Source organism: Onthophagus taurus, chromosome 6 (assembly GCF_036711975.1).
Source record: "Onthophagus taurus isolate NC chromosome 6, IU_Otau_3.0, whole genome shotgun sequence".
Lineage (NCBI taxonomy): Eukaryota > Metazoa > Arthropoda > Insecta > Coleoptera > Scarabaeidae > Onthophagus > Onthophagus taurus.
The window spans coordinates 696,762-721,985 of record NC_091971.1 but is presented as its reverse complement, the minus strand read 5'-3'; the positions used below and the strand labels follow the sequence as shown (position 1 = coordinate 721,985).

The window sequence follows — 25,224 nt, the reverse complement described above, 5'->3', positions numbered from 1 at the left end:
TAAGATTAACCTAAAAACGTAGATTTGAATCTGTCAAATTGATTGACAGTTCTAATTGTTAATATTAATTGTTGATTTTATTAAATTACTTAAATTCATTTTCAAGAAAAATGTTTTAAAATTATGTAACGTAAAAGAAATATTTCACAATATTGCGTTAGAACGATAGGTAAAACGTTCAATTAATTTCAATTGTGTAGAGAGGGATGAATGAATGATAAGAGGTCGTCGAAAATTATCGTGGGGTGACTCATACCCGTCGAATCAATTAGCCGCTGCCGTTGGTAGTTCGGATTTGGTCGTCTCACTTCGCCGGTTCTTCTTCGCAATGACCTCAAACCATGAGATCATCGTGAATAACCACACCAGATAGCAGCCGCTCCGTTTAGAAGCACCCTCCACGGATGCATATCATACCAGAAGAAGCAGTTTAAATAGAATTCTTGTTTCAACTTCTCCTCTTCTTCTTCATCATCATCATCTTACAATCGTCTCATCCTCTTTTCATTATATTCTTTTCTTCTTATTGTTTAAAAATATTGGTAACTCCTTGTTGTTGAGAGAGTCAGTGGAGATGTAAAAGTATAGGTATGTGACGACAACGTTTTCGTACTTCTTCGTGTTCGCGGTGAATTAAAAAGAGGTAGCAGAGCAATGGTAGTGTGTGTGTGTGTGTGGTGGGTTCGTATTGTGATCCTCTTGCGCGGTTCTTCACCGTTCTGACCGGCTCTGGTCATCGACCTGTTGCTACCCAGACCTGCTGCTACTTCTCTTAAACTCTTCGTCGTCTCCTCCTCCTCCCCCACCTTCTACCTTAAGTTCTTCATCGATTTCATCTTCTTCTGCTTCATCGTTTTCAACTTCTTCTTTGTCGTCTTCTTATTCATTTTATTTTTCTTGTTGCGGTTGTCGTCTCTTTTCTGTTTCCGATCCTCCTTCTGGTCTTCGTTCTATACTCGAGGGGCAGGTACTTCATTGTTAATGTTAAAATATTTAAAATTCTTGTAAATTTTTAATTTTTTAATGTTTTAAATTTAAATTTTTATGTTAATAATCATATTGTTTCTATTTTTAATTAAATTTAAGTTGGTAATGATGATATTGACATAATTATAACCTAACAGAAGTGTAATCTGGAGGATTTCTTGTATGTTAAGTTATTATATGTGATTGCGAATTGTAATATAAGCGAGTAGATAGTCAACGTGCGCAGTGTAGCGGAATAGAAATTCTCTATTAAAACATCTAGTGGCACAGAAACTGGGGTCACGTGACCGGAGTTAGTATACGTTGTTGTTGCACTTTCTCTGTTCGTTCGTTTGGTTTGGTTCGTTCGCCGCCTTGTTTGGATCGAGAAAAGTGGCTTGTAAATTCCAAATCGCTCAATCACGTCGACTTGATCCTTCGACGAGATGAAGACATTCCATTATCATCATCATCATCACCATCGTTAACGTCATCTTTTAAATGGTGTTTCCCAAAATAAATTCTAAAATATTAAAACAAAATGATATTTTTTTAATCTTTTTTTATACATTATTAGTTAATAAATAGGATTTCGTTCAAATCTTATTCAAAAATGTAATAAAATATGTTTAAATAGAACATAATTTGCGCGATAGAGAACCCCTTTATACATACTGGTGTTTGTTAGACGTTCGAAAATGTGAAAGTGAACCCGTTCCCCAGCTTAAATAATTCAATAATGGCCATATTTTCGCTGCCGCGAACGCCACTTTCTATTGCTGATACAACCACATCGTTCAATTTGGATTGCGACAATTGTAACAAACCTCTCTCGATCTCTTTGGATCACAACATAAAATATAATTCTTCTCTAACCTAAAAAATATTTTTATTTACTACTTCTAGAGCTTGTTTACTTGATTTTCAAAATTTCCTTTTTAAATCTAATAAAATAGTCTTTTTCAACGATTTCTGATCCCTTTCTTCCTGATTTCCTTCAATAAGTAAGTCGACGTGCAGTCTTCAGAATGTCCAAAGTGAAGTCCAGATGCGGACAGACGTGTGTGTGTTAAGGAGAACGTGCAAAGATGCGTTCACCTGTTCGCCGGTGGCTCGTGCAGGTGTAACATACACCTGTCGTGTGTCCAGACAGCGACCACCACTTCTTCTTCTTCGCTAACCATCCAAACTCTTTAATCCTTTGAATTTTTTATCTGCAGTCTTAAAAATCATCACTACCGCTCATTTCAAATTTTTCATTGTTAAAATGTCAAAATTGACATTAAAACGTCAAATTGGATACAATCATAAATACTTAAAAGTTTACCGTTCAAACTTAAATGTTTAAAGAATTAATTTTTAATATGAATTAATAAAAATTTTAATCTTTATCGTTAAATATGACAAATAAACATTTCAACCTAAAATAATATAAAATAATTAAATTCTTTGCAGATAAATTTGGATTGAAGAAACATTTGAATTGTAAAAATCGATGACATTAAGAAAGTAAAAATAATTTCGTTTAGGTTATGTTTTATAAAAACTATTTAATTTATCACTTTATTTTCCGAACGTTCCTAAAACATGTTCTTCGCCAGCCTTGTCTATTTATGTGTATAATGCCATTCTGTTGATTTCTATTTTTCTGTGACTCTTCATGCAAAAACCTTTTTATGGAAGTACTTTATAACTAAATTTGGTGCATACTAATAAAGGTAAAAGGATTTCCATTCCCTTGTAAATTCAAATAATTACATTTAAAAACTTATTTTGACCACTTATTAGATTTGCAAACCTTTCAGTGGACTTTTCTATCAAAGCGGAAAGAAAATCTATTCAATAAGCGTCTTAAGTTGATAAATAAACATGTAGAAAAGCAAAAGCATGTACAAACTCCTTGCAAATGTCAAACATACAACTAATTTGCTGTCAATTCCTGAATGTCATTCTATCTTAAAAATTAAAATAACCGGTAGTTCAAATTATAAAAGTTAGAGGGTCCACCCTGTGTATTTTGGGCATTTCCATTAACTATAGCTTATACATAAGTATTTAGCCTTACTTGAATAGCTTTAGGAACTGTTTGAATGTAGTTGCCACTTTGCCGAGAATGGGCTTAAAATTGGTTATTCCTTCCTTGGGGAAGCATCTGCTTTTTAATATGACAGTTGGTACACCCTGCACAAAATCAAACGTCAAATTCAAATTAAGTAAAAATAAATTGTAAATATTTTGATATAATTTAAATTTCCCGGCGAAACTTTTATATATTTTATTTATTTTAAAAATATTTAATGTAGATGGCGCTTCGATCGGTGAAAGTAGACCACGGTCACTTCTTGTCGCTTATTTTAGAAACTTTCTTCTGTTGGAGTCAATCTTAACCTCAACATTTTAAAGTACCGCGGCGCACTATTCTAGAAGAAGAGAAAAGAATAGAAACGAAGAAGGAAGAAGCGTGGGGAATCACAATACGACGGCGACGGCGCCAACTCTAAAAATATCACACTTAATTTCTTGTAATCACCAAAGAAAAAAAAATTTCTACAAACGTCAAAAAATTTAAAAAAAAATCCCCTAATAAGAATCTCGGGGATATTTATTTCATGTATTAAATAAAATAACACACGATGGTATGTGATTTAACCTTGAAAAAGTAAACGTCCTTGTTTAACACAACGTTTTTAACAACAGAAGAAAACGGTAACTCGACTTTATTTCAATTCTACTTAACATTATTATTAATAATTTCAATTTTCGTCATTTTAGTTATATTAGTGGGCGGAGAAAAAAGGTTATTTATTTTTCTATATTTGGAGCACCCACGCAATTTCCTTTTAATTCTATTCCAAAGGGCATTACTCGACGCGACGAGGACGTAGTAGTATCACTAAAAAAACGTAAAAGACGACGATTATGACGTTTTCACAAATGACGTAAGACGCATGCGCTTTTAATTTATTTTTTTAACTCGTATTTTGCTTAAATCGCAACTAAATCCAACGGTTGGCATAGAAATCAACACTTATTGATCTTTCATAACCCGCATTTTATCGCCGATTTTAATATATAGATAGCGCTAGTTGTCAAAAATAAAATATATTATTTTTTTTTGTTTTCAAACCAAATTGTTTTATATCACTAAATCTAGCGTTAGTTCTAGTTTTACACTAGCACTATTACTATGTAAAACTAACACTATACCTAGATCTAGAGTCATTTGGGTTTAGCTGCACGTCTCTAAAGACGGCTAAACCCGAATGATTCTAGTTCTAGGTATAGTGTTAGTTCTGGTTTTAATTGTTATGCAGCTGTCACTACAACTAAAATTAGACCTAGAAACATTTGGTTTTTTGCCGTATGTCTCTTAAGACGACCGAAAACTCAGAATTATCATAAGGACGTCACCTTTTCCAAGCAAAACTACCCAAGCCCTGTACTATTAAGCTATGTTGCATTTTATGTGGAACAGTGCAAGTGCATAGTAGTTTCGTAACTATGGTTACTGCATTAATATATTGCGAGTTATATGAAATTCTCGGTATATAGATAGCGCTACTTGTCAAAAATCAAAACATATTAGTTTTTTTTAATTTTCAAAGTAAATTGTAACAATTTTTATATATAAATAAAAAAATATTTTTGGAATGCGGAGTAAAACAAAGACAGGATCCAAGAGATTTCTAACAGAAGAGAAATAACAGTAATACGTGTAAACCTACTTATGTAGGCGAGGTCGTAGTCACGATTTGAACTCCAACGATTATAATAAGCAACCTGTACGTTGCCGCTACGTTCTGCTACGTTCTTGGTTCTTAGTTGCGAAACTTGGGATTTTTGCATACAATCGGCTTTATTTTACTCAATATAAAAAAATCATTAATGTTTCTTAAAACTAACAAAGAATGATTTTATTTTTTTTACCACTTTAAACCAAAAAATAAATAAATAAAGATATAAAGAGAAGTGATAGAGATCGAAATATGAACACAGAGGAGTTTGTTGCGTAACGTGAAAGTGAGGTTATGTAAAACCGTTTCGACGACGGCGACGACGCTCACCTCATTTATTGTTCAAGAAAACCATTTTGTATTAATTTTTTTATTTCATTTTTAAATGAATTAAAAAAATTAAGTCAAAAAAAGAAATAAATAAAGAACAGAATATGTATTTTTCCCCACCACTCGATTTAACGGTTTCTATCTGTCTCCAAGATAAATTTAAGGTTATCTGCGAAAACAAACCCGAACGATGTTTAAACGAGAATGACTCAATTAATTCAACAAGAAAATTATTTTTAAGGAAAATTTTTGAACTGATTTAATTATTTCAAACAAATAAATTCTATTATCATTAAAAAAACTTGATTATACGTTAATTTTTAAAGAAACCCACTCAATTTAATTAAGCATTTTCGTGACTAAACTGCCATCTATGATTTTAAATCTAAACAGTATTTCTTTAATTGTAATATTATTTCATAGATGGCGCTAAAACCAAAAAATCAACAAATTCTCAATTTTCTCATTATCGGTAGTATTTTCGCGTTTATTTTGTTGTTCTTAACAAATTAATTGTTATTATGTTTCTTGTATTTGTATGGTTTGGTGGATTACGATGATTTTATTGGGTTAAATTAGCAATTAACGTTGATTCGTTCTTGTTGAATGTGTTTTGGTATTCGGGTATATAATGTTAAGGGGTTGCAGTATATGGTTAGCTTTGCGCAGTGGCAGTATCGTAACCGATGAAGCGTAGCTGAGGTGCGATTATTGCTAGTTGAAAACTTTAACCAATACCCCGCCATGTGGTCGTGAAATACCGACCGCTAACGGCAATTTTTGCAAGCCTCTAAGGAGGCAACTTATTTCAAATAAAACAAAATAGTAACTTACATTAGATGAAGTTGTTGGTAACATTGTCTAATCAATTAATCCACAAATATTGTTTAGCAGTTTAGGTTTTTTTTAGTTATACAGTATTTCTCAAAACATATGTATAAATTTCCATTCATTTGGTACGTAACTGTGGCAACCGATTATTTGAGATATTTTATTAAAAAGTTTTTGATATTTCAAACAAGTGGTTGCCATGGTTACGTACGCCTACTGCTATTTTTTTTTATCTCAAATGAATGAGAATTTATGCGTTACTTTTGGTAAACACTGTTTATTTTGGGGCCCAAAATAAACGCTTTTTTTTACCAATATCCTCCTAATGAACTATCTAAGGGATAGTTACCATGGTTACGGTTTTAAGCACTCTCTTTGCCTAAGAGGTGGATTCATCTATGGGATAGATAAATTTATCTTACGATGATTTGTAAGTTATGCGTTGTATGTATGTAGCTTCACGTGGGGGTGAATTCCTTCACAGCACTTAGGCCCCGACGAGCCCTTTGTACATCCCCACAACAGAAGGGTATGTTCTTTATAGTACGCCAAAAGTACGCGAGGTTGGGACAGTCACAAACAATATGACCGTCTCTTCTTTTATTTCACACCCTCTACAGAGACCTGCAATGTGCGGTCAGGAAGTGGGAAAGGAGCCTTCAAAATCACTTTTTGATTTTCCCAGAAACTGAGTTGATCTCTTTTTGTTAGGGTAGAGCGTAGTTTTCTTTGCAAAGACACCTACTACAGATACTATCGTTTTCTGTATATCACGCAATCAGTGCAAGTAGGAGTAAAGTTTGTCAAAACGCTTGAGTCTACATGGCATATCGAATAATTTCCTACAACATTTTACCAAAATTCTGGAAAAGAAGTCATTGTGACGATACATCAAATCATTTCCAAAAAAGGATTTCCATTACTCCTCAGCTGTAATAATATATTTGGACTCAAGTTTATAAGTTACCAAAATGCTCGACCGTGTCTTTCTTCAACAGTTCTTGCTTTATATGTTGCTTGTCCGGCTTTCATACCATTGGCTCGGGGGACGTCCAAAAGATTTAGTCCCATGTGGTTTTTCCTCTTTCAAGATTTCTCTCCGTTTTTTTCTCCATTCTCTCCATCTGTCGCGCGTCCATCAGATATGTTACATAGTTTTTCCTGGTGTTCTCCAACACAGTTAGTATTTTATCTGGCAGCAATAATGTCCTATGATTCCATGTTCCAAATTGCAATATCATTTTTTATATGTCCTCTTTATTAGCGAGGACCTTCCAGTAATCTGCCCAGCATCAATCTGTGTAGTTTTCTTTGTCTGGTGGGCTGATTTTAGACACTCGCCTTGTGGAGAGTTCTCTTTGGAGCAGACTTATTGGTGGCTTCAGTACAACTCCAACATCACCATCGCTTACTCCCTAACCAGATAACTTTTTGAGCTGTTCCTTAAATCTTCCATAAACATAAGTTATTTCATAATAATAATATATTCACTTTAACTGGTTGAAAGGTTTATTTTTGGTTTAAGTTTTTTAAGAATATCTTTGCAGAAAATATATGTTTTTGCATTACATAATATATCATTTATCTCTTAAGGCTTATAAAAATTTAACTTCATCGTTTGTCTCGAAGATGGCGCGATCAACCCTTATATAAACTTATTTATCACTATCTCGATAAATGTTGGTTTCTAGTATTCAAAGTTATCTTTAAAAATTATATATAAATACAACATATGCAATAATATATAAGTTAGTGTAAATTGAGTTATTTTTGTAGTAAAAACTCATTGTTTAACGATTAGGTTCTTGTAGATGACGGTGGTTTAAGGGGGTACATAACATTAATGGTTGGTTCCAATGGTTAACTTTGCGCAGTGGCAGTATCGTAACCAATGAGGCATAGCTGAGGTGCGATTATTGCTAGTTGAAAACTTTAACCAATACCCCGCCATGTGGTCGTGAAATACCGACCGCTAACGGCAATTTTTGAATGCCTCCAAGGAGGCAACTTATTTTATTTAAAACATAACATCTTATATTTATACTCTTTAGGCCCACTTTTACCACCTCTTGATAACTTTATCCGATAGATAAATCCAGTTCTTAGCCAATGAGAGCGCTTAAAACCGCCGTAACCATGGCAACTATCCTCTAGATAGTTTATCAGGAGGATGGTAAAAGTGGTCCTTAGTATTCTTTCACACTTTATCTTTACACTGTTTTCGTTTGATCTCTTCATCCGTATAGGCTAAAATCCATAAAGATTCAATGTTACCTATCCTGAACAAGAAATGACCGTATGTCTTTTTAGAAGATAATGAATAATAAATAATTCATTGGAAGTATTTCCATTAACAAATCATAATATACTTAAACCATTTTAGGGATTTTGTCGAACAAGATTGGTAATATAAAAGTTTTTTGGTTATCATGTTCAAACGTCAATGTCATGTTCAAATCAAACGTCAAAGTTAAATATTTCTGTGGTGGTTTTTGAGAAAGTAAGTACAAAACTTTCATTATATAACCTTTCATTGGTTACATATTACTATTTTCATTAATTTATTTAATATTCCCATTTTTCATTAATTAATTTATTACACAAACAAATAACAACCTAACTTTTATTAACCTTTATTTCTAACCTTAAAATTCGATACATCATATACATCTCTAAACTTTCTTAACAATTCTAACAAATTATAACCTAACTTCCCACTAACCGGAATTACCTCCAAACCGCAATTTTCTTTTAAAATTTCAACATTCCTCTTTACACCTGCCAAATCGATTTTGTTAGCAGCAATAAACTGTGGTCTTTCCACAAACTCCTTATTAAATTGTGTTAATTCAAAGCGTAAGACTTCAAATTTCTCTAAAACATTCTCATCAGACACATCCAATACGTACACAAAAGCAACGCAACGTTCTATGTGTTTCAAAAAACGAAATCCTAATCCTTTATTTTTATGAGAACCGGGAATAATTCCCGGTAAATCAGCGACTGCAATTTGTTCATAATCATCGAATTGAACCATTCCTATGTGAGGTTTTAACGTTGTAAAAGGATAAGGTGCTATTTTTGGTCGAGCTCTTGTAATTGCTTGTAATAACGTACTTTTCCCTGCATTTGGAAAGCCAATCTAATAAAAAGACATTTTTTTAATATATTTCAGTTTAAATTAAATTATAAACATACAAATCCTATTTGAGCAATGCTCCTAATTTCGAGGTTATACCGTAAATCTTCTCCTAAAGCACCATATTCACTAATTTTTGGGGCTTGTTCAATATCTGTTATAAAATAATGATTTCCTTTACCACCGGATCCACCTCGAGCACCAACAAATAAAACTCCATTTTCGTTTAGATCTGCTATAATTTTTCCGTTTTCGTCGTGAAAAACCGTTCCAATAGGAACATCAACAATTGCGTGTTGGGCGTTTTTACCACAACAATCCTTATTCATTCCTTTCCCACCATCTTCACCTTTAATCACCGATAAAACATGGTTTAAATCCTTTACATTACTCGATGCTCTAAAAATGACATGAGCTCCGTTTCCTCCATCTCCACCATCGGGTCCTGCACGTTCATTTGCCCATAAATGAAGGAAAGATATACAACCATCACCCCCTTTACCACCAATTACTCGAACGGATTTTGAATCAATAAAGTTTTGAACCTACTAATAAGAGTTGGTTTTAATAAAATTTAATAAAAAATTAATATACAGTACAGATGGTCTAATTGAGCGAGGTTTTGTACTTCTTAAAGGATTCGGAAGCTTTTTTGAATAATTCCTAGTTAATTTCGTCTTCTGTAATGTATATTTAATTATTTTTATCATTTTGTGTAATCAAATTTTAACCTCAAAATTATTTTTTAGGTTAAGACATTAAAAATCGTTTTATAAGTTAAATAAAAATTAAAATATTAATATAATTATGATAAATAAGATGTTTTGGATGTGTTAATAAAATTATTTATTAAAATTAATGTTTATAAGTTAAAAAAAATTAATCATAATCTGGGGAAATTAGTTACTTTATGTTGTCATTTTGTAAGGCGGTTATTTTAAAAAATTGAAGCATTTTTTAAATTGCTTTGAACATTTTGTATTGTTTAAGAATGTTCAAAATAAAAAAAATACGTTGTGGCGCAGTTACATTTAAACGACGTTTACATTCTTTGAATGATATGGTAAAAATGTCCCGTTTCAAAAATGTTTTAATTAAATTTGTGTTTATATCGTAAATCCCCAATGACGTAGAAAAATTATTTAGTACTTACATAATATAAAGCTGAATGAATTTGTTAATATTAAAAAGAATTTTTTGAAGTGACCAAAACTTGGATATAACGGATTAATACGGGGAAAGCAATATCCGTTATAACTCAATAAAAATATACAATAATCTAGTGCTGATTAACAAATAAAACTAGACTAACAGTAGCACTAAAACTAACACTAGACCTAGAACTAGAAACATTATGATCAGCCCAGTTCAGCCTTATGACGGCTAAACCTGAAAGTTTCTAATTCTAGGTCTAATGTTAGTTCTAGTGACAGGGCAAGTGTAAAACTAGAACTAACACTATGGCTAGAACTAGAATCATTCGGGTTTAGCCATCTTTAGAGACGTGTGGCTAAACCCAAATGATTCTTAGATCTTGGGAGTTATACGAAATTTCCGGTATATTGTGAAAATTAATTGGATTAATAAAATTAATTTTTTTAAGTTGCAATTTTGAATGGCGCCAAAATTGATTATTTAAATTGAAAAGTCTTTAGTTACTGTATTATTATATTAATTATATGTCTTATTCATCATTGAAAAAAACACTTGAGATATTGAACAAGAATAATTGAACATGATTAATTTTTTTGATAAGGAAAGGACTTCCTTACGAGTGGGTTCAATTGATAATATCGAACAGTGTGATAGGTCAATAAAGATTTCACTTAGCAATACGTTTATTCATAAAAACTGATAAGTCGGGTACTTTTTTTTCTTATTCATTTATCTGCGTTTAAAAAAATTCCACAAAATGAAAGAGAAATGTCGTAGATCGGAGACATCCTGTATCAATATAGTTTTACAAAAGAAATGTAAATCCCCACAAAAAAATGCGATGATCAAACAAAAACGATTCTGTAAAATAAAATAATACAAAAATCCTTGATGAACTTAATTAATGATTGAAGTGAAGGTTTGTAGTTCAGTGCCAAATCAGTTGTTATTTAGCAATAATCTGGTGACCCCTAAAACCTCCGCTTTAAAACGCTATTCGTTGATATAAAGGTAGTTCCCCAGTGTAGGTATCTCTGTGTAGTTTAATTTTTAGTAAGAGAGAGAGTACGGTGAATAACCACGTTAAAAGCGTGCTGTTTTGAGGAAAAGTGGGGGCGATTGGTATTTAAGCTTGGCAACAGCTGCAACATTTAAGTTATTATAAAACCGTTTGATTTCGCAAAAGTTGAGGTTTCAAATTTAAATTAAAATTATGGTTGTGCCAACAGATCGAGTATCTTCGTACGAAAAAAAATCATCCTCAAATAAATTTGTTGGTAATTCACAGTCAGTTACAATTTCGGAGAATGTTTCCGTAATAAAAGTGATTGGAAATTTGTGTACGATTAATGTGTTTCGTAACGATGGTTGTATTAAAATTGTTGGTGATGGATGTAAAGTTTCGGTTCAAAGTGGTTGTGGTAGGATAAATTACGTTGGAAATAATGGTTACATTGAGTTGGGCGACCACTTCGATGAAAGAAATATTCAATATGTTGGAAATAATGGAAAGATTTTTCAAAAAGTTCAAGGAAAGTTAGAAGAAAAAAGCTTCTGTGCAACGAAAAATAGTGTTTCTGTTAACAACGTTGTTAATTTAAATAATCAATCGTCAATTCATTTAGGATATAGTCGAAAAATTAATGTTCCTTACTACGAAATTAGCATAGCAAATTTAAAAATTCATAAAAAACGTTAATTATTAATTAATTAAATTAATAATTTTATTTGCATTAAATTAATCTAGTCAATAAGTATTATTTAAATGTATCGCCAAAGTTCTTTTTTGGCTGTGATTTCCATGACGCTATTATTTATTATATCCCTACAATAAATTTTATTTATTGCCATACAATAAACTTTAAACAATCCTTTTTTATCTAACCGGATTTTTCATTATGACCCAATGTGATTCCCCATCAAATTATAAAACACCGAATTATTTATCGAGCACTTGGACTTAGACAAAGCATTAACTTCATCTTATTTTTATCGCCAAATAATATAAAAAATGTGATTCCTATTGTTATCAATAAAATTTATTTAAAAATTAACGGATACGTCATCGATTTGTGGTTAACTGGTTCTTTTTTATTGTGATAATAAAAAAACAATGTTATATTGAATTAACGTTTAATTATTTTTTTTGTATTATTTAACACTTTACCTAACAGTTTTTAACAACTTTATTTAATTATTATAATTAACAAGTTTTTAATCAAAAATGTGATTTCAGAGTCATCTATTAACACAACTTTAAAACAAATTTAAAATAGCAATGAGATTTTAATGTAAATAATGTAAACGATTTAATTCTTTAAAATAATATAAAGAATATATAATTCTTAATCAATTAATTATTAAATAATTAAATTAATTAATAAATTAACTGGGGTGAGAGCCATCTGTGATCAATGAGTAACATTACTCAATAAATAAAATAATAAATTAAACAAACTACAGTAGATAAGATTATAATGTAAATATTTAAAACATTTTAATTCTTTAATATTATACGAAATATAAGAAAAATTAAACCAATTAAATTATTAAATGTAATCGCTGAGATGAGAGCCATCTGTAATCTATGAATAACATCACTCAATAAATAAAATAATAAATTAACCAAACTACTATAGATGAGGTTTTAATATAAATAATTTACACGATTTAATTCTTCAGAATTTACGTAATATAAAAAATATATAATTTAAAATAATCAAATTATTAAATTAAACGTAATCATGTGATGAGAGCCATCTATGAATTAGTGACAGATAAATATGATAAATGACATTTGTTATGACATACCAACTTCAAATTTGATAATGTCTAAATATCACTAAATTATGTCATTTCACGCGCTCTAACAAATTTCTTTATTAAAATACTAAGTAAAAAGTAAAACAAAACAATTTTTTAAATAAATCACTTTATTTTATTATGATTTAAAAAATTATCAATTCTATGTAACGTATTTTCCTTGCCTAAAATTTCCATCATTTCCCCAACTCCAGGTCCTTCTTTTAAACCACTTAAAATTGTTCGTAACAATTTCATAAATCTCTTATAGTCGTAATCGTTATCTTGAGAAAATCGTTTTAAAAGAATTTCGAGATTTTCTTTAACGAAACTTCCATCATCGTTTTCATTCAAAATTGATTGTAATTTACTAACTCGTTCCATTTCTTTCGAATCAAAACGAACATCGTGCGATGGAATTATCCACAAAAAATTTAAATCTTTCGATACAAGATCAGATAATTTATTTATTCTATTTACAGACCATGTAAGAATTTTTTTAATATGATCATCATCTAGTTGTAACGTTATTTTCGATTTTTGATCAATTAAAGTTTCTTTGATTAAATTCTTTAAAACGTCGCATAATTTTTGTTGTTCTTCAGGAATTTTGAGTTTTCTTTCAATTTCTAAACGATTATATTCCAATAACCGTTCTGGCATTAATTTTCCTGATGACACATTTATATTTTCCAAATTAAACTAAAATGCATTAAAATTTGATTAAATTAAAATAATCATTTTTAATTTTTACCTGGTCCGTAAGTTCTTTCATAGTAAAACATTTCGGTTTAATATTTTGTTCTAAATCTCTTTTAAAACCACCACCGGAACATGTAATATAATTAATTAAAGCCTGAGGTAAAATCCCATTTTCTCTGTAACTCGATATTTTGATATCACCTTGTCTTTTACTTAATTTAGTCCCATCCGCGTTAATTAATAAAGGTAAATGGCCATATAAAGGTGGTCGCCATCCAAAAGCTCTAATTTAATTATTTGTTTTTGTATTCATTAAAAATGTATAAATCACTTTTTTCTAACCTGTACATTAATAAATGTTTTGTAGTCGATATTTGCCATTCTACACCTCTCAAAACATGAGTAATACCCATTAAGTGATCATCAACTACATTTGCAAAATGATACGTTGGAAAACCATCCGATTTTATAACAATTGGATCACCTTCATTTAATGTTATATCATAAACAATGTCACCGTAAATTAAATCATTGAATTTTTCATAACCTTTTAAAAGCTTTTTATAAAATTAGTATCAATAAACTTATAATCCTTAATTCTTACTTTAAATCGAATACAAAAAGATTCTCCAGAAGATATCTTTTTGGAAATCTCATTTTCTGTGAGGTGTTGACATCGATTATCATATTTTGGTATTTGTCTGGTTCTTACCGCCTCCTTTCGCAGTAATTCTAATCGCTTATTTGTACAAAAACAACGATAGGCAGAACCATTCTTTAATAAAACCTCAATTTGTTCTCTACGTTTTTATCATAATAATATTAAAATTAAAACAAAAAGTAAATACATGAACAAACCTATATAAATCAGTTCTTTTTGATTGAACATACGGACCAAATTCACCTCCAGTGTGTGGTCCCTCATCAATTTCAATACCGCTCCATATTAAATCTTTATACAATTGATCGGACGCACCCTCAACAATTCTAGTTTGGTCGGTATCTTCTATTCTTAAAATAAATTTTCCTTGATGTTTTTTAGCAAACAAATGGTTATATAACGCTGTGCGTAATCCTCCTAAATGAAGGAAACCTGAAATGTTTAAATTATAATTTCATTTTGTTACTTGTAAGATTTCTTTCAATTTGAGGTTAGAAATTAACCTGTTGGACTGGGGGCGAAACGCACTCGCACGTTTTGTTGCGAATAATACTGTTTAAATGTACTAAAATTAATTGATTTAGTTTTAAAAAGTATTTTATTATAACACATTATTCCTTTGAAAAGTTAGGTTATGTCTTATTTTTGATAAATACTTAAATGGGTAGTAATAAAAAAAAGAAAAAAATGTTATATATTTTATTTATTACAATAAGTAAATTGTTTATCTTAATTATTACAGTTATATTTACATTTGAAATGTTAATTAATCTAAAATTATATTATTTAAATATGTCAATTTATTTTTTATTACACTTCTAACAAAGAGATGGTGCTGTTGTCGCTTCCATTTTTATATTTTATTGGACGAGAAAAAAAAATAACCGAAATAAAATAACGTATAAAAATAAAGCTTTATTTGTTATTAATACTTAAAATTATTTTAAAAAAATAATTAATTTCGGATGTTTTAAAACAATTTAAAAAAAATAAAAAGTAACCAGGATGTCAAAAAAAGGTCTCGTAACATTTACGGAGGTGGTATCATTGACCGAATGTTAATTTTAGAGGTTAATTTTTGTTATTCTTGAAGAATGTATTTGTTTTGACTCGTTTTTTTACTCATCACACCGAGCTAAATCCCCGTTTATATCTCATATAGAAATGGTAAATAACTAAACAACAATCATACCAAACGAAATCAACGTAAATTTTTTTTTGATTGTTATAAAAAATCAAAATCTTTTGTCATCTGTCAAATGTATTATAACCTTAAAAAAAATAATCCGTTGTTGTTAATTTACAACTAGTGTATCGAATTAGTTATTAATCGTTAATTATTATTATTCACTTACATGTTACAGCACAAATTAAAATCATCTCAAAAAGAAAAAGTGAAGAAATTTATATCGTTCACTCAAACTGGGGAGAATACGGCAATCTTCTGTTTGGCTCAAAATGATTGGAAGTTGGATTTGGCTAGCGACAATTACTTTCAAAATCCAGAAGCTTATTATAAAGAACCGAGAAACGTAGACAGAAAAAAATTGGATTCGCTTTACGGTCGATATAGAGACCCAGCAGAACCCGATAAAATAACAGCAGACGGTATAATGAAGTTCCTCGATGATCTCGAATTGACACCCGAGTCAAAATTAGTCTTGATTATCGCGTGGAAATTCAAAGCGGCCACACAATGTGAATTCACAAGGGAAGAATTTATGAACGGAATGATTGAAATGGGCTGTGACGGAATCGATAAATTAAAAGGAAGATTTTCTAGCCTTGAAAATGAACTTAGGGATAGTTACAAGTTTAAAGATTTTTATCAATTTACTTTTAATTATGCCAAAAATCCTGGTCAAAAAGGACTTGATCTTGATATGGCTATAGCTTATTGGAATATTGTACTTAAAGGGAGGTTTAAATTTCTTGATCTTTGGTGTACTTTTTTACAGGTAAGTTAATTTTATAATAAAAAAAATTATTTTAAATTTTTTAATATAGGAACATCACAAACGATCAATACCAAAAGATACATGGAACCTTTTATTAGATTTTGCCGGTCAAATAGCAGATGATATGAGTAATTATGATGAAGAAGGCGCGTGGCCTGTTTTAATTGATGATTTCGTGGAGTGGGCAAGTACAAGAACCAAGGAGGAGCAGCCTCACAGTACGAGTCAGGACTAGCATTCACTAGAAACTTTGTTTTCATCTGAAACATTATAAAAAAATAGACGCTTTCTAGCTCTTTTTCTCTCTCGTTTCTTTCGTGATCGTTTCGATTTTCTTAAAATAAAAAAAAATACAAGAAAATCGTGCGTTGGGTACCCCCTTATTATTAGATGGTACCCATACGATAGAAAAAAAAGGGGGGACAATGAAAGTGAACCCCATTTTTTCGTTAGGATATTTGTACATACCGAGTGATTATTAATTAATTATTGGTTAGTTAACGTAGATATTTTTGCGAACTTGTATAAATTTAAATGAAAAAAAAACTCTTAATAAGTAAGGTTAAAATTTATATAAAGATTCAAATCTAAAAAGAGAATCTGTTTGTAAAAAAGAGAAAAAATTGAATACTTTTTTTTTTATTAGACTTTGGAAAATAAATAGCAACTCTGTACATTAATTAACTACTAGTTTATTTACACTTTATACAATTTATAAATGATAAAAAAATAAATAAATATTAGTTTTATTCTATTACTGTTTTCTTTTACAATAAATCCGTTTTGATTAAAATTTATGGTTTGTACGGGAATTGTCGATAATGTAGAATTACACATTACCGATTTTGTATATTTGGTTGCTTTACTTGCAAAACAACATATATATACTATCTGCTATATCGCTGACTAAGGCAGCAAAAGAGTGTAAACATTAGAGTGCAGATATATATATATCTGTGTCTGTCGTGCCCCCGTCTACACAAGAGACATGCGTGAACACGTGGTGAGTACGCTTTTATCTTATTGGACGGTGAATTAAAAATTAATAGCAGTTGATGACCTTGATGTTTATAAAACACCAAATAAATGTTTGACATAAACATAACCTAAAATCTAATACAATAATGGCTTCTTGTTTTATTTATAACATTTGAAATCGACAAAATTGTCATGGTTACATAAAATTTGGTTTGTTATTTGGGTTGCCTAAACAAAAGTAAAGAATATAATGTTTAATGAACAACCTACATAAAGTTGATATTTAAAGCAATATTCAACGTCAATTTCACACAAAAGTACATATATTCTAATTTATTTGATGCATCTACGATAATTTATAATTAAAGTCAACTATCTACAATAATTGCATTTCAAAGCTGCATAAAATACGCGCGAAACACTTCAAACTCTTAAAAATTTACGATTCGCGCAAGCGCCTTCGCGATATGGGGGCACGACAAAGACAAAACATATATCATTCCGTCTGCTTTTGATGGAAACGCTCGCCACTCATTGCTTAGATAGGGAGTCAGCGATATAGGAGATAGTATATATATGCAAAACAATAATGCACATCTCTTATAAACCAGGAAATGACGTCACTATCGGACCAATACATACTAATTCTAATAAATATTATTATTTGTGATACGTTATATACACAAAACATATAAATAAAAAATTGTCTGAAAATGCAAGGCTAAACCCGAAACATTCTACTTCTAAGGCCACGTTTCTACATGCATGGATTACTGGCGCCAGTAAGAAGCCAGTTCAGTTGTTTCCACATAAATGTTATAATTAGGGCACGGAACTTTTGTAACAAAACGATACGATTTCCCCCCTCCACTCGTTCTGATTAAAAAAACAGCATACTGTTCAGTGGGAAATTAAAATTTCAAGTTAAAAAAAAATTATTTTAACAAAAATTGTTCCTGAAACAATTCTAAACAAACTTTGTCAACAATTTTTTTTGATTTAATCATTAATTAAAGAGATAACCTCAAAATAATAATTTTTCCACTTTTATACATAATTACACTTAGATGCTTAATTAATAGAGATGTAAAATTTTTTATTAAGATAATTGATTCAAAATCGAAATTGAAACAAATTTTATTTAAAAATTTTTTTGATAAAACCAATAATTATTGAGATAATTAATTTTGATAGCATACTATTCAGAGGGAAATTAAAATTTCAAGATAGCAAAAAATTGTATTAACAAACACTGTCCCTGAAGTAATTCTAAACAAATTTTGTTAACAAATTTTTTTGATTTAATCAATAATTAAGGAGATAAGCTCAAAAATATTAATTTTTGTACCATACTGTTCAGTGGGAAATTAAAATTTCAAGTTAGCAAAGAATTGTATTAACAAACATTGTTCCTGAAGTAATTCTAAACAAATTTTGTTAACAAAATTTTTTGATTTAATCAATAATTAAGGAGATAAGCTCAAAATAATAATTTTTCCTTTTTTTGTACATAATTATACTTAGATGCTTAATTAATAGAGATGTAAATTTTTTTATTAAGATAATTGATCCAAAATCGAAATTGAAACAAGTTTTATTTAAAACATTTTTTGATAAAAACAATAATTATTGAGATAATTAATTTTGATAGCATACTATTCAGAGGGAAATTAAAATTTCAAGTTAGAAAAAAATTGTATTAACAAACACTGTTCCTGAAATAATTCTAAACAAATTTTGTTAACAAAATTTTTTGATTAAATCAACAATAAGGATATAACCTCAAAAATATTAATTTTTGTAGCATACTATTCAGTGGGAAATTAAAATTTCAAGTTAGAAAAAAATTGTTTTAACAAACACTGTTCCTGCTGCAATTCTTAACAAATATTGTTAACAAATTTTTTTGATTTAATCAATAATTAAGGAGATAACATCAAAATATTAATTTTCATTTTTATACATAATTACATTTAGACGGTTAATTAATAGAGATGTAAAATTTTGTTATTAAGATAATTGATTCAAAATCGAAATTGTAACAAGTTTTATTTAAAACATTTTTTGATAAAAACAATAATTATTGAGATAATTAATTTTGATAGCATACTATTCAGAGGGAAATTAAAATTTCAAGTTAGCAACAAAATGTATTAACAAACACTGTTCCTGAAGTAATTCTAAACAAATTTTGTTAACAACATTTTTTGATTAAATCAACAATAAGGATATAACCTCAAAAATATTAATTTTTGTACCATACTGTTCAGTGGGAAATTAAAATTTCAAGTTAGCAAAAAATTTTATTAACAAACACTGTTCCTGAAGTAATTCTAAACAAATGTTGTTAATAAAAATTTTTGATTTGATCAATAATTAAGAACATAGCCTCAAAAAAATTTTTATATATATATTTTTATATATTTTGTATTGAGAAAATTGTTTTAGAATTTAATTTAGAACAACTTTTGTATGAAATTTTCTGCTGAGAACGAGTGGAGGGGGGAAATCGTGTCGTTTCGTTACAAAAGTTCCGTGCCCTAGTTATAATTATGTACTGGCACAGTAACAAAAATGCCGTCAAGTGATGTACTTCGTGCTGTCATTAGTGTGGTAATGCAAATGTGCTCCTTGGAACTCCTCATGTTATTAACAAAAAAATAACATAAACATAGGTACTGGGTTCGATCGTCGATTGAAATTACCTAGGTGCATCAAGTACTTTAATTAGAGAACTATGCCATGAATATACATAATTATGCACATCGTCAGCTAATGCACCACTTCCGAACGAATTTAAAACCTTGTGGTATTTACTTTTATACACATAGCGTATAGTTCTTTTTTTTGCCTTTGCCGAGTTTTTGACAAAATTGGGAACTATTTTATTCGACATAATTTCAAGGCTTCATTTACGGTCGAACACGTTTATACAGTTGCTCGTTTTCTTTACCAATACCAATATCTACTACTATTGGCGCCAAAAACTAGACGTTCGGTCAACTTTATTGGCACTATGATTACTGGCGCAAATGGATTTTTGCTATTTTCACATGAAATTAAATTGGTGCCAGCTCACTGGCGCAAATCATGCATCCATGCACTTATTTTAAGTCTAGTTCTGGTTTTTTCAATATTTTTTCCGGGTTGATTGACATTTGTAAACAAAACTGACCTCATCTAACATTCCTTCATGGTATAATTAGGGTTCAAAAGAAAACCGACATTCCTTCACGCTATAATAGGAGTTTCTTCACGCTAAAATTGGCCTTCAAAAAAAACCGACATTCCTTCACGCTATAATTAGGGTATAAAAACAAAACTGACCTATCCTAACATTCCTTCACGCTATAATTAGGGTTTCAAAACAAAACTGACCTATCCTAACATTCCTTCACGCTATAATTGGAGTTTCTTCACGCTATAATTCGGGTTCAAAAGAAAACCGACATTCCTTCAGGCTATAATTAGGGTATCAAAACAAAACTGACCTATCCTAACATTCCTTCACGCTATAATTGGAGTTTCTTCACGCTATAATTGGGGTTCAAAAGAAAACCGACATTCCTTCACGCTATAATTAGGGTATCAAAACAAAACTGACCTATCCTAACATTCCTTCACGCTATAATTGGAGTTTCTTCACGCTATAATTGGGGTTCAAAAGAAGACCGACATTCCTTCATGCTGTGATTGTAGTTTCTTCACGCTATAATTGGGGTTCAAAAGTAAACCGACATCCTTCACGCTATAATTAGGGTATCAAAACAAAACTGACCTATCCGAACATTCCTTCACGTTATAATTAGCGTTTCAAACAAAACTGACCTATCCTAACATTTCTTCACGCTATAATTGGTATTCAAAAGAAAACCGACATTCCTTGATGCTATAATTGAAGTTTCTAGTTTTTGAAGTTTCTAAGTTCCTAGTTTTATACTAACACTATCTCTAGAACTAACACTAGACCTAGAACTAGAAACATTCAGGTTTAGCTGTTTTAAGAGACACAAAGACACAACCCGAATGTTTCTAATCTTTGCAATTCTAAATATTAACTTAATTTTAAATGTTTGACAAAAAACATACACACCAAAAAAATAATTAAATAAATAAATCCATAAACATACTCAAAAAAGGAAGCAATATAAAATGGAGAAAATAAAAATTATTATTTAAATTTATCCAATTTTTCCACTCGTTAGCGTTAAATTTGATTTTCATGTTGACCTTCCAGCTTCCAGCATGTATTCCTTTTAAAACCTAGATGAACAATTTTTTCTTCTAATACTATTTTTCTAATATAACCTTTTACTATTTTTTTATCATTGTTTTAATTAAATTTCCTTTAATCGCTTTTTTTTCGATTTACCTCCTCGTTGTCCTTTAAAATACAAGAAGGATAATTCATATAACAAAGGTGTTGATTTATAACAACTGTAAATTAAATCTCCAAACCAATTACAAAGATGTTTCATTTTATGCCGAGTTGCAATCGCAATTACAGCCCCTCTATCAAACGTATGTTGATGGGAATCTATTAAAGTTACCTTAAAAACGATATTTTTAATTTGATTAATTCAAATAATCTTAAATTTACCGTATTCAAAGTCGAATTTAATATGAATAAAACACTTCTTGAATCCGAAATTAGTACCACGTAGAGATCTTCACGTTTTTGACTTAGATTGCAACTTAACCATTGTAACCAGCATTTCTTTAAGTTTTTATATAGTGTTAAACCAAGGGGTTGCATGTGTAATTTGCATTTCTTAAAAATCATAAACAATGGTGTATGTTGGGTTGCGTTATAATTTTAAAAATGCTTTATTTACCCATTCGACAAGACCTAATTGTTTATTTAATCCTGAATGTTTAATACCTTCCGGAACCGTTAAATTAACATTACTTAAAGCACCTCGTTGTTTTAAATTTTGATGAATTTCATTTCCTTCTAAAATACATTCACCGAATGCTTTTACTAAGAAGTAATTTATATCTTTCTCTGGGCCAAACATCTAAAAAAATTGTGATGAAAAAAATTAATACATTAAAAATTAATCTTACGTGAATTTTATTTTCAAAACATTTTGCAGCCAATAATATAACAATAATGGTACAAGCATTACTTGCAATGTTGATGTGTTCAAAATTATACCTTGATTGTGAAAAGTTTGATTCAAACCAAGTAATTTTCAGTTCATTTTCAAAAAGATATTCATGTCTGTACTTTGGAAAGAATGGCAACTCTTTCTGAACGGTATTTACACAGCATTCCAATTTCCAATTTTGGTACATCTCCAATATTTAACATTTTTTTTAACAACGCGTGGTTTGCTGCTTGGAAGGTCACAAGCCAAGTGTCATTTATACTTTTTTTTTGGGTAGATTAAAATGTCAATATCAAAATTTGGTTATGCAATAAAAAATTATGGTTTGAAAAAATGTTTAAAAAAATTCAAAAAGGTAACTCATTGTATTTTCGATTTGGACGGAACAATATTAGATAATCAACATAAACTGGACGAAGCTTACGCGAAAGTTTTCCGAAAACATGGCAAAACATATTCATTAGATTGGCGATTAAAAGTAATGGGAAGAACTGGAAAATCTACATGGCAAACGGTAGCTAAAGAATTAAAATTAAAAATTGGGTGGAAATCGTTGTATCAACAATATCGAGAAAGCGCAAAAGATACTTTAACATTAGCACCACTTAGACCGGGCGTTGAAAAATTAATTAACCACCTTTATAAACATAAAATTCCAATGGCTATCGCTACTTCATCAAAAAAAACATCTTTTACAGCTAAAACGAAACATATTAAGCATTTAATTTCCAAGTTTCATCATGTACTTAGTGGTGGTGATGATTATCGGGTGACCGAATCAAAACCTTCCGGTCAAATCTTTTCGGTTTGTGCTTCATTTTTTGAGGCAAACCCCCATCCACGATTTTGTTTAGTTTTTGAAGACTCCCCAGTTGGTGTTTTAGCTGCTAAAAATGCTTGTATGCAAGTTGTTGGTGTCCCGTGCAAACCAACACCATGGACAGCACTTCAACAAGCTACTGAAGTTGTTGATAGTTTGGAAGATTTTTTTCCGGAAAGATATGGATTACCACCTTATTCAAAATAAAATAATAAAGAAATCTATAATGTTTTATTTGTTTCAGTTCGTTGCAAGTTCGAAATAATAACCATAATTAAATAGATTTATAATAAAATTAACCTAGAACTAGAAACATTCGGGTTTAGCCGTCTTGAGAGACGTGCGGCTAAACCCGAAACTTTCTAGTTCTAGTTTTACACTAAGTAGCATTATGTAATACGCAAATTGTGTATTGCAATACCAATACTGTGATATTGGTTGCATACTTGTAATGATGACGTCACGCGTCTGGAAGGATAATTAAGTAACATATGTAATGTACAGGATGGTTCAAATTCTATGTCCGAATAGGCTAACTCGAAAACTATAAGAGTTAGAAAAAAAGTAGCTTACATGTCATGATCTCGTTTTTTGAGAAACTGCTAATGCCGAAAACCTCATAGCGCTATCGTCTTTTGTTTTTTAACTAGAGGCCAAAATTGGAAATATCGTAAAACCAGCAAGTGCAATTATCTTCGTTATTACTCTAGGTGGAGTATTATAATTAAGACATTATATGGACACTTTTTTACAGAGAATTTGATGACGTAGACAAAACAATTTTTTCGTTTTTAGATTTTGAGATATCATGACAATTTTCATTTTTTTAAATGGAAACAACCACTGATTATTCGCTTATTAAATTCTGTATTTTTTTCTAATTACAAAAATATAGGGTTCGAAAGGTCTATTTCTTATTGTTTTAGAATAAAGCTAAAAATAAACTTTTTGTATAAAATTTCCATCTAGTGTCGTCGACGAAATTAAATTTACAGTTTCCTGTAAGTTACGGGGCGGTAGGTAAAATCTAAAAAGTTAACAATTAAATAAGAAGATAACTACTGCTATTTAAAAACAAATAATTTTTTTAATAAGTAACATTCTAACATGTTAAACTTTTCAAAAATTTCGTAATTGATCTTAAAGACAGGAGTTTTAAAGTGACACTTCAGAAAATATTTGAATACAAACAAATGTTGTTATGTTTATTTGAATTCAAAAAAAAAACATATGGCGCCATCTATCAATAATTTATTAAGTCATTTAAGAATAATATTAAAAATTAATAAAAAAATGTGAAATAATGCAATCTATTCCAACTTTTGTATAATTACATATATAAATTAAATAGTTCAACAAATATATTTGTTTCAAATATCAGAAATATGTTTTTTTTAATTTTTAATTATAGTACCGTAATTTACAGGAAACTGTAAATTTAATTTCTTGGAAGACACTAAAAGAAATGTTTATTTTTAGCTTTTTTCTAAAACAATAAGAAATAGACCTGTCAAACCCTATATTTTTGTAATCAGAAAAAAATAACGAATTTAATAAGCGAATAATCAGTGGTTGTTTCCATTTAAAAAAACGAACATTGTGATAATATCTCAAAATCTAAAACCGACAAATTTTTTTTGACTACGTCATCAAATTCTCTGTAAAAAAGTGTCCATATAATGTCTTAGTTATAATACTCCAGCTATAATAATAACCAAGATAATTGCGCTTGCTGGTTTTATGATATTTTCAATTTTAGCCTCTAGCGGAAAAACAAAAGACGATAGCGCTATGAGGTTTTCGGCATTAGCAGTTTCTCGAAAAACGAGATCATGACATGTAAGCTACTTTTTTTCTAACTCTTATAGTTTCCGAGTTAGCCTATTCGGACATCGAATTTGAACCACCCTGTACATGGATTATAGAATATGAAATAAGTAGTTGAAAAAAAACTTTGTAAATCTATTTTATTGGAATATCTTATTATTAACTATATTCAGTTCGAAATAATAAACATAATTAAACAGATTTATAATA

General features: G+C 29.9%; 5 protein-coding genes and 2 non-coding genes across 8 annotated transcripts; 4 read left to right on the top strand and 3 right to left on the bottom strand.

The window, feature by feature from the left end:
- Nucleotides 1-5,687: 5,687 nt before the first annotated feature.
- LOC111414672 (U4 spliceosomal RNA) lies at nucleotides 5,688-5,829 on the top strand. Its single transcript, XR_002706294.1, has one exon. It is a non-coding gene; the product is annotated as a U4 spliceosomal RNA (small nuclear RNA).
- Nucleotides 5,830-7,723: 1,894 nt separating this feature from the next.
- LOC111414671 (U4 spliceosomal RNA) lies at nucleotides 7,724-7,865 on the top strand. Its single transcript, XR_002706293.1, has one exon. It is a non-coding gene; the product is annotated as a U4 spliceosomal RNA (small nuclear RNA).
- Nucleotides 7,866-8,478: 613 nt separating this feature from the next.
- Nucleotides 8,479-9,755, bottom strand: LOC111414646 (mitochondrial ribosome-associated GTPase 2). Its single transcript, XM_023046039.2, has 3 exons — nucleotides 9,600-9,755; nucleotides 9,060-9,545; nucleotides 8,479-9,003 (listed from the first exon to the last, which is right to left on the bottom strand). Exons 1-3 carry the CDS (start codon nucleotides 9,708-9,710, stop codon nucleotides 8,488-8,490), a joined length of 1,113 nt encoding a protein of 370 aa, XP_022901807.2. The 5' UTR covers nucleotides 9,711-9,755; the 3' UTR covers nucleotides 8,479-8,487.
- A 3,296-nt stretch (nucleotides 9,756-13,051) lies between these two features.
- LOC111414648 (putative glutamate--tRNA ligase, mitochondrial) lies at nucleotides 13,052-14,964 on the bottom strand. Its single transcript, XM_023046041.2, has 6 exons — nucleotides 14,824-14,964; nucleotides 14,518-14,752; nucleotides 14,264-14,459; nucleotides 14,002-14,216; nucleotides 13,712-13,943; nucleotides 13,052-13,659 (listed from the first exon to the last, which is right to left on the bottom strand). The coding sequence occupies exons 1-6, from the start codon at nucleotides 14,930-14,932 to the stop codon at nucleotides 13,084-13,086; spliced, it is 1,563 nt and encodes a 520-aa protein (XP_022901809.2). The 5' UTR covers nucleotides 14,933-14,964; the 3' UTR covers nucleotides 13,052-13,083.
- A 242-nt stretch (nucleotides 14,965-15,206) lies between these two features.
- Nucleotides 15,207-16,578, top strand: LOC111414661 (defective in cullin neddylation 1 domain containing SCCRO). Of its 2 annotated transcripts, XM_023046059.2 has the most exons (3): nucleotides 15,207-15,487; nucleotides 15,685-16,278; nucleotides 16,328-16,578. In XM_023046059.2, exons 1-3 carry the CDS (start codon nucleotides 15,485-15,487, stop codon nucleotides 16,511-16,513), a joined length of 783 nt encoding a protein of 260 aa, XP_022901827.2. In that variant the 5' UTR covers nucleotides 15,207-15,484; the 3' UTR covers nucleotides 16,514-16,578. The 2 variants fall into 2 exon arrangements, with proteins under 2 accessions (XP_022901827.2, XP_022901826.2); XM_023046058.2 differs by lacking the exon at nucleotides 15,207-15,487 and having other exon boundaries at nucleotides 15,676-16,278.
- Nucleotides 16,579-21,404: 4,826 nt separating this feature from the next.
- Nucleotides 21,405-22,554, bottom strand: LOC111414664 (uncharacterized). The gene is made up of 4 exons (XM_023046063.2): nucleotides 22,324-22,554; nucleotides 22,092-22,274; nucleotides 21,857-22,027; nucleotides 21,405-21,806 (listed from the first exon to the last, which is right to left on the bottom strand). Exons 1-4 carry the CDS (start codon nucleotides 22,552-22,554, stop codon nucleotides 21,594-21,596), a joined length of 798 nt encoding a protein of 265 aa, XP_022901831.1. The 3' UTR covers nucleotides 21,405-21,593.
- Nucleotides 22,555-22,650: 96 nt separating this feature from the next.
- LOC111414666 (probable pseudouridine-5'-phosphatase) lies at nucleotides 22,651-23,403 on the top strand. The gene has a single exon (XM_023046064.2). It carries the CDS (start codon nucleotides 22,651-22,653, stop codon nucleotides 23,392-23,394), a length of 744 nt encoding a protein of 247 aa, XP_022901832.2. The 3' UTR covers nucleotides 23,395-23,403.
- The last annotated feature ends 1,821 nt before the right edge of the window (nucleotides 23,404-25,224 follow it).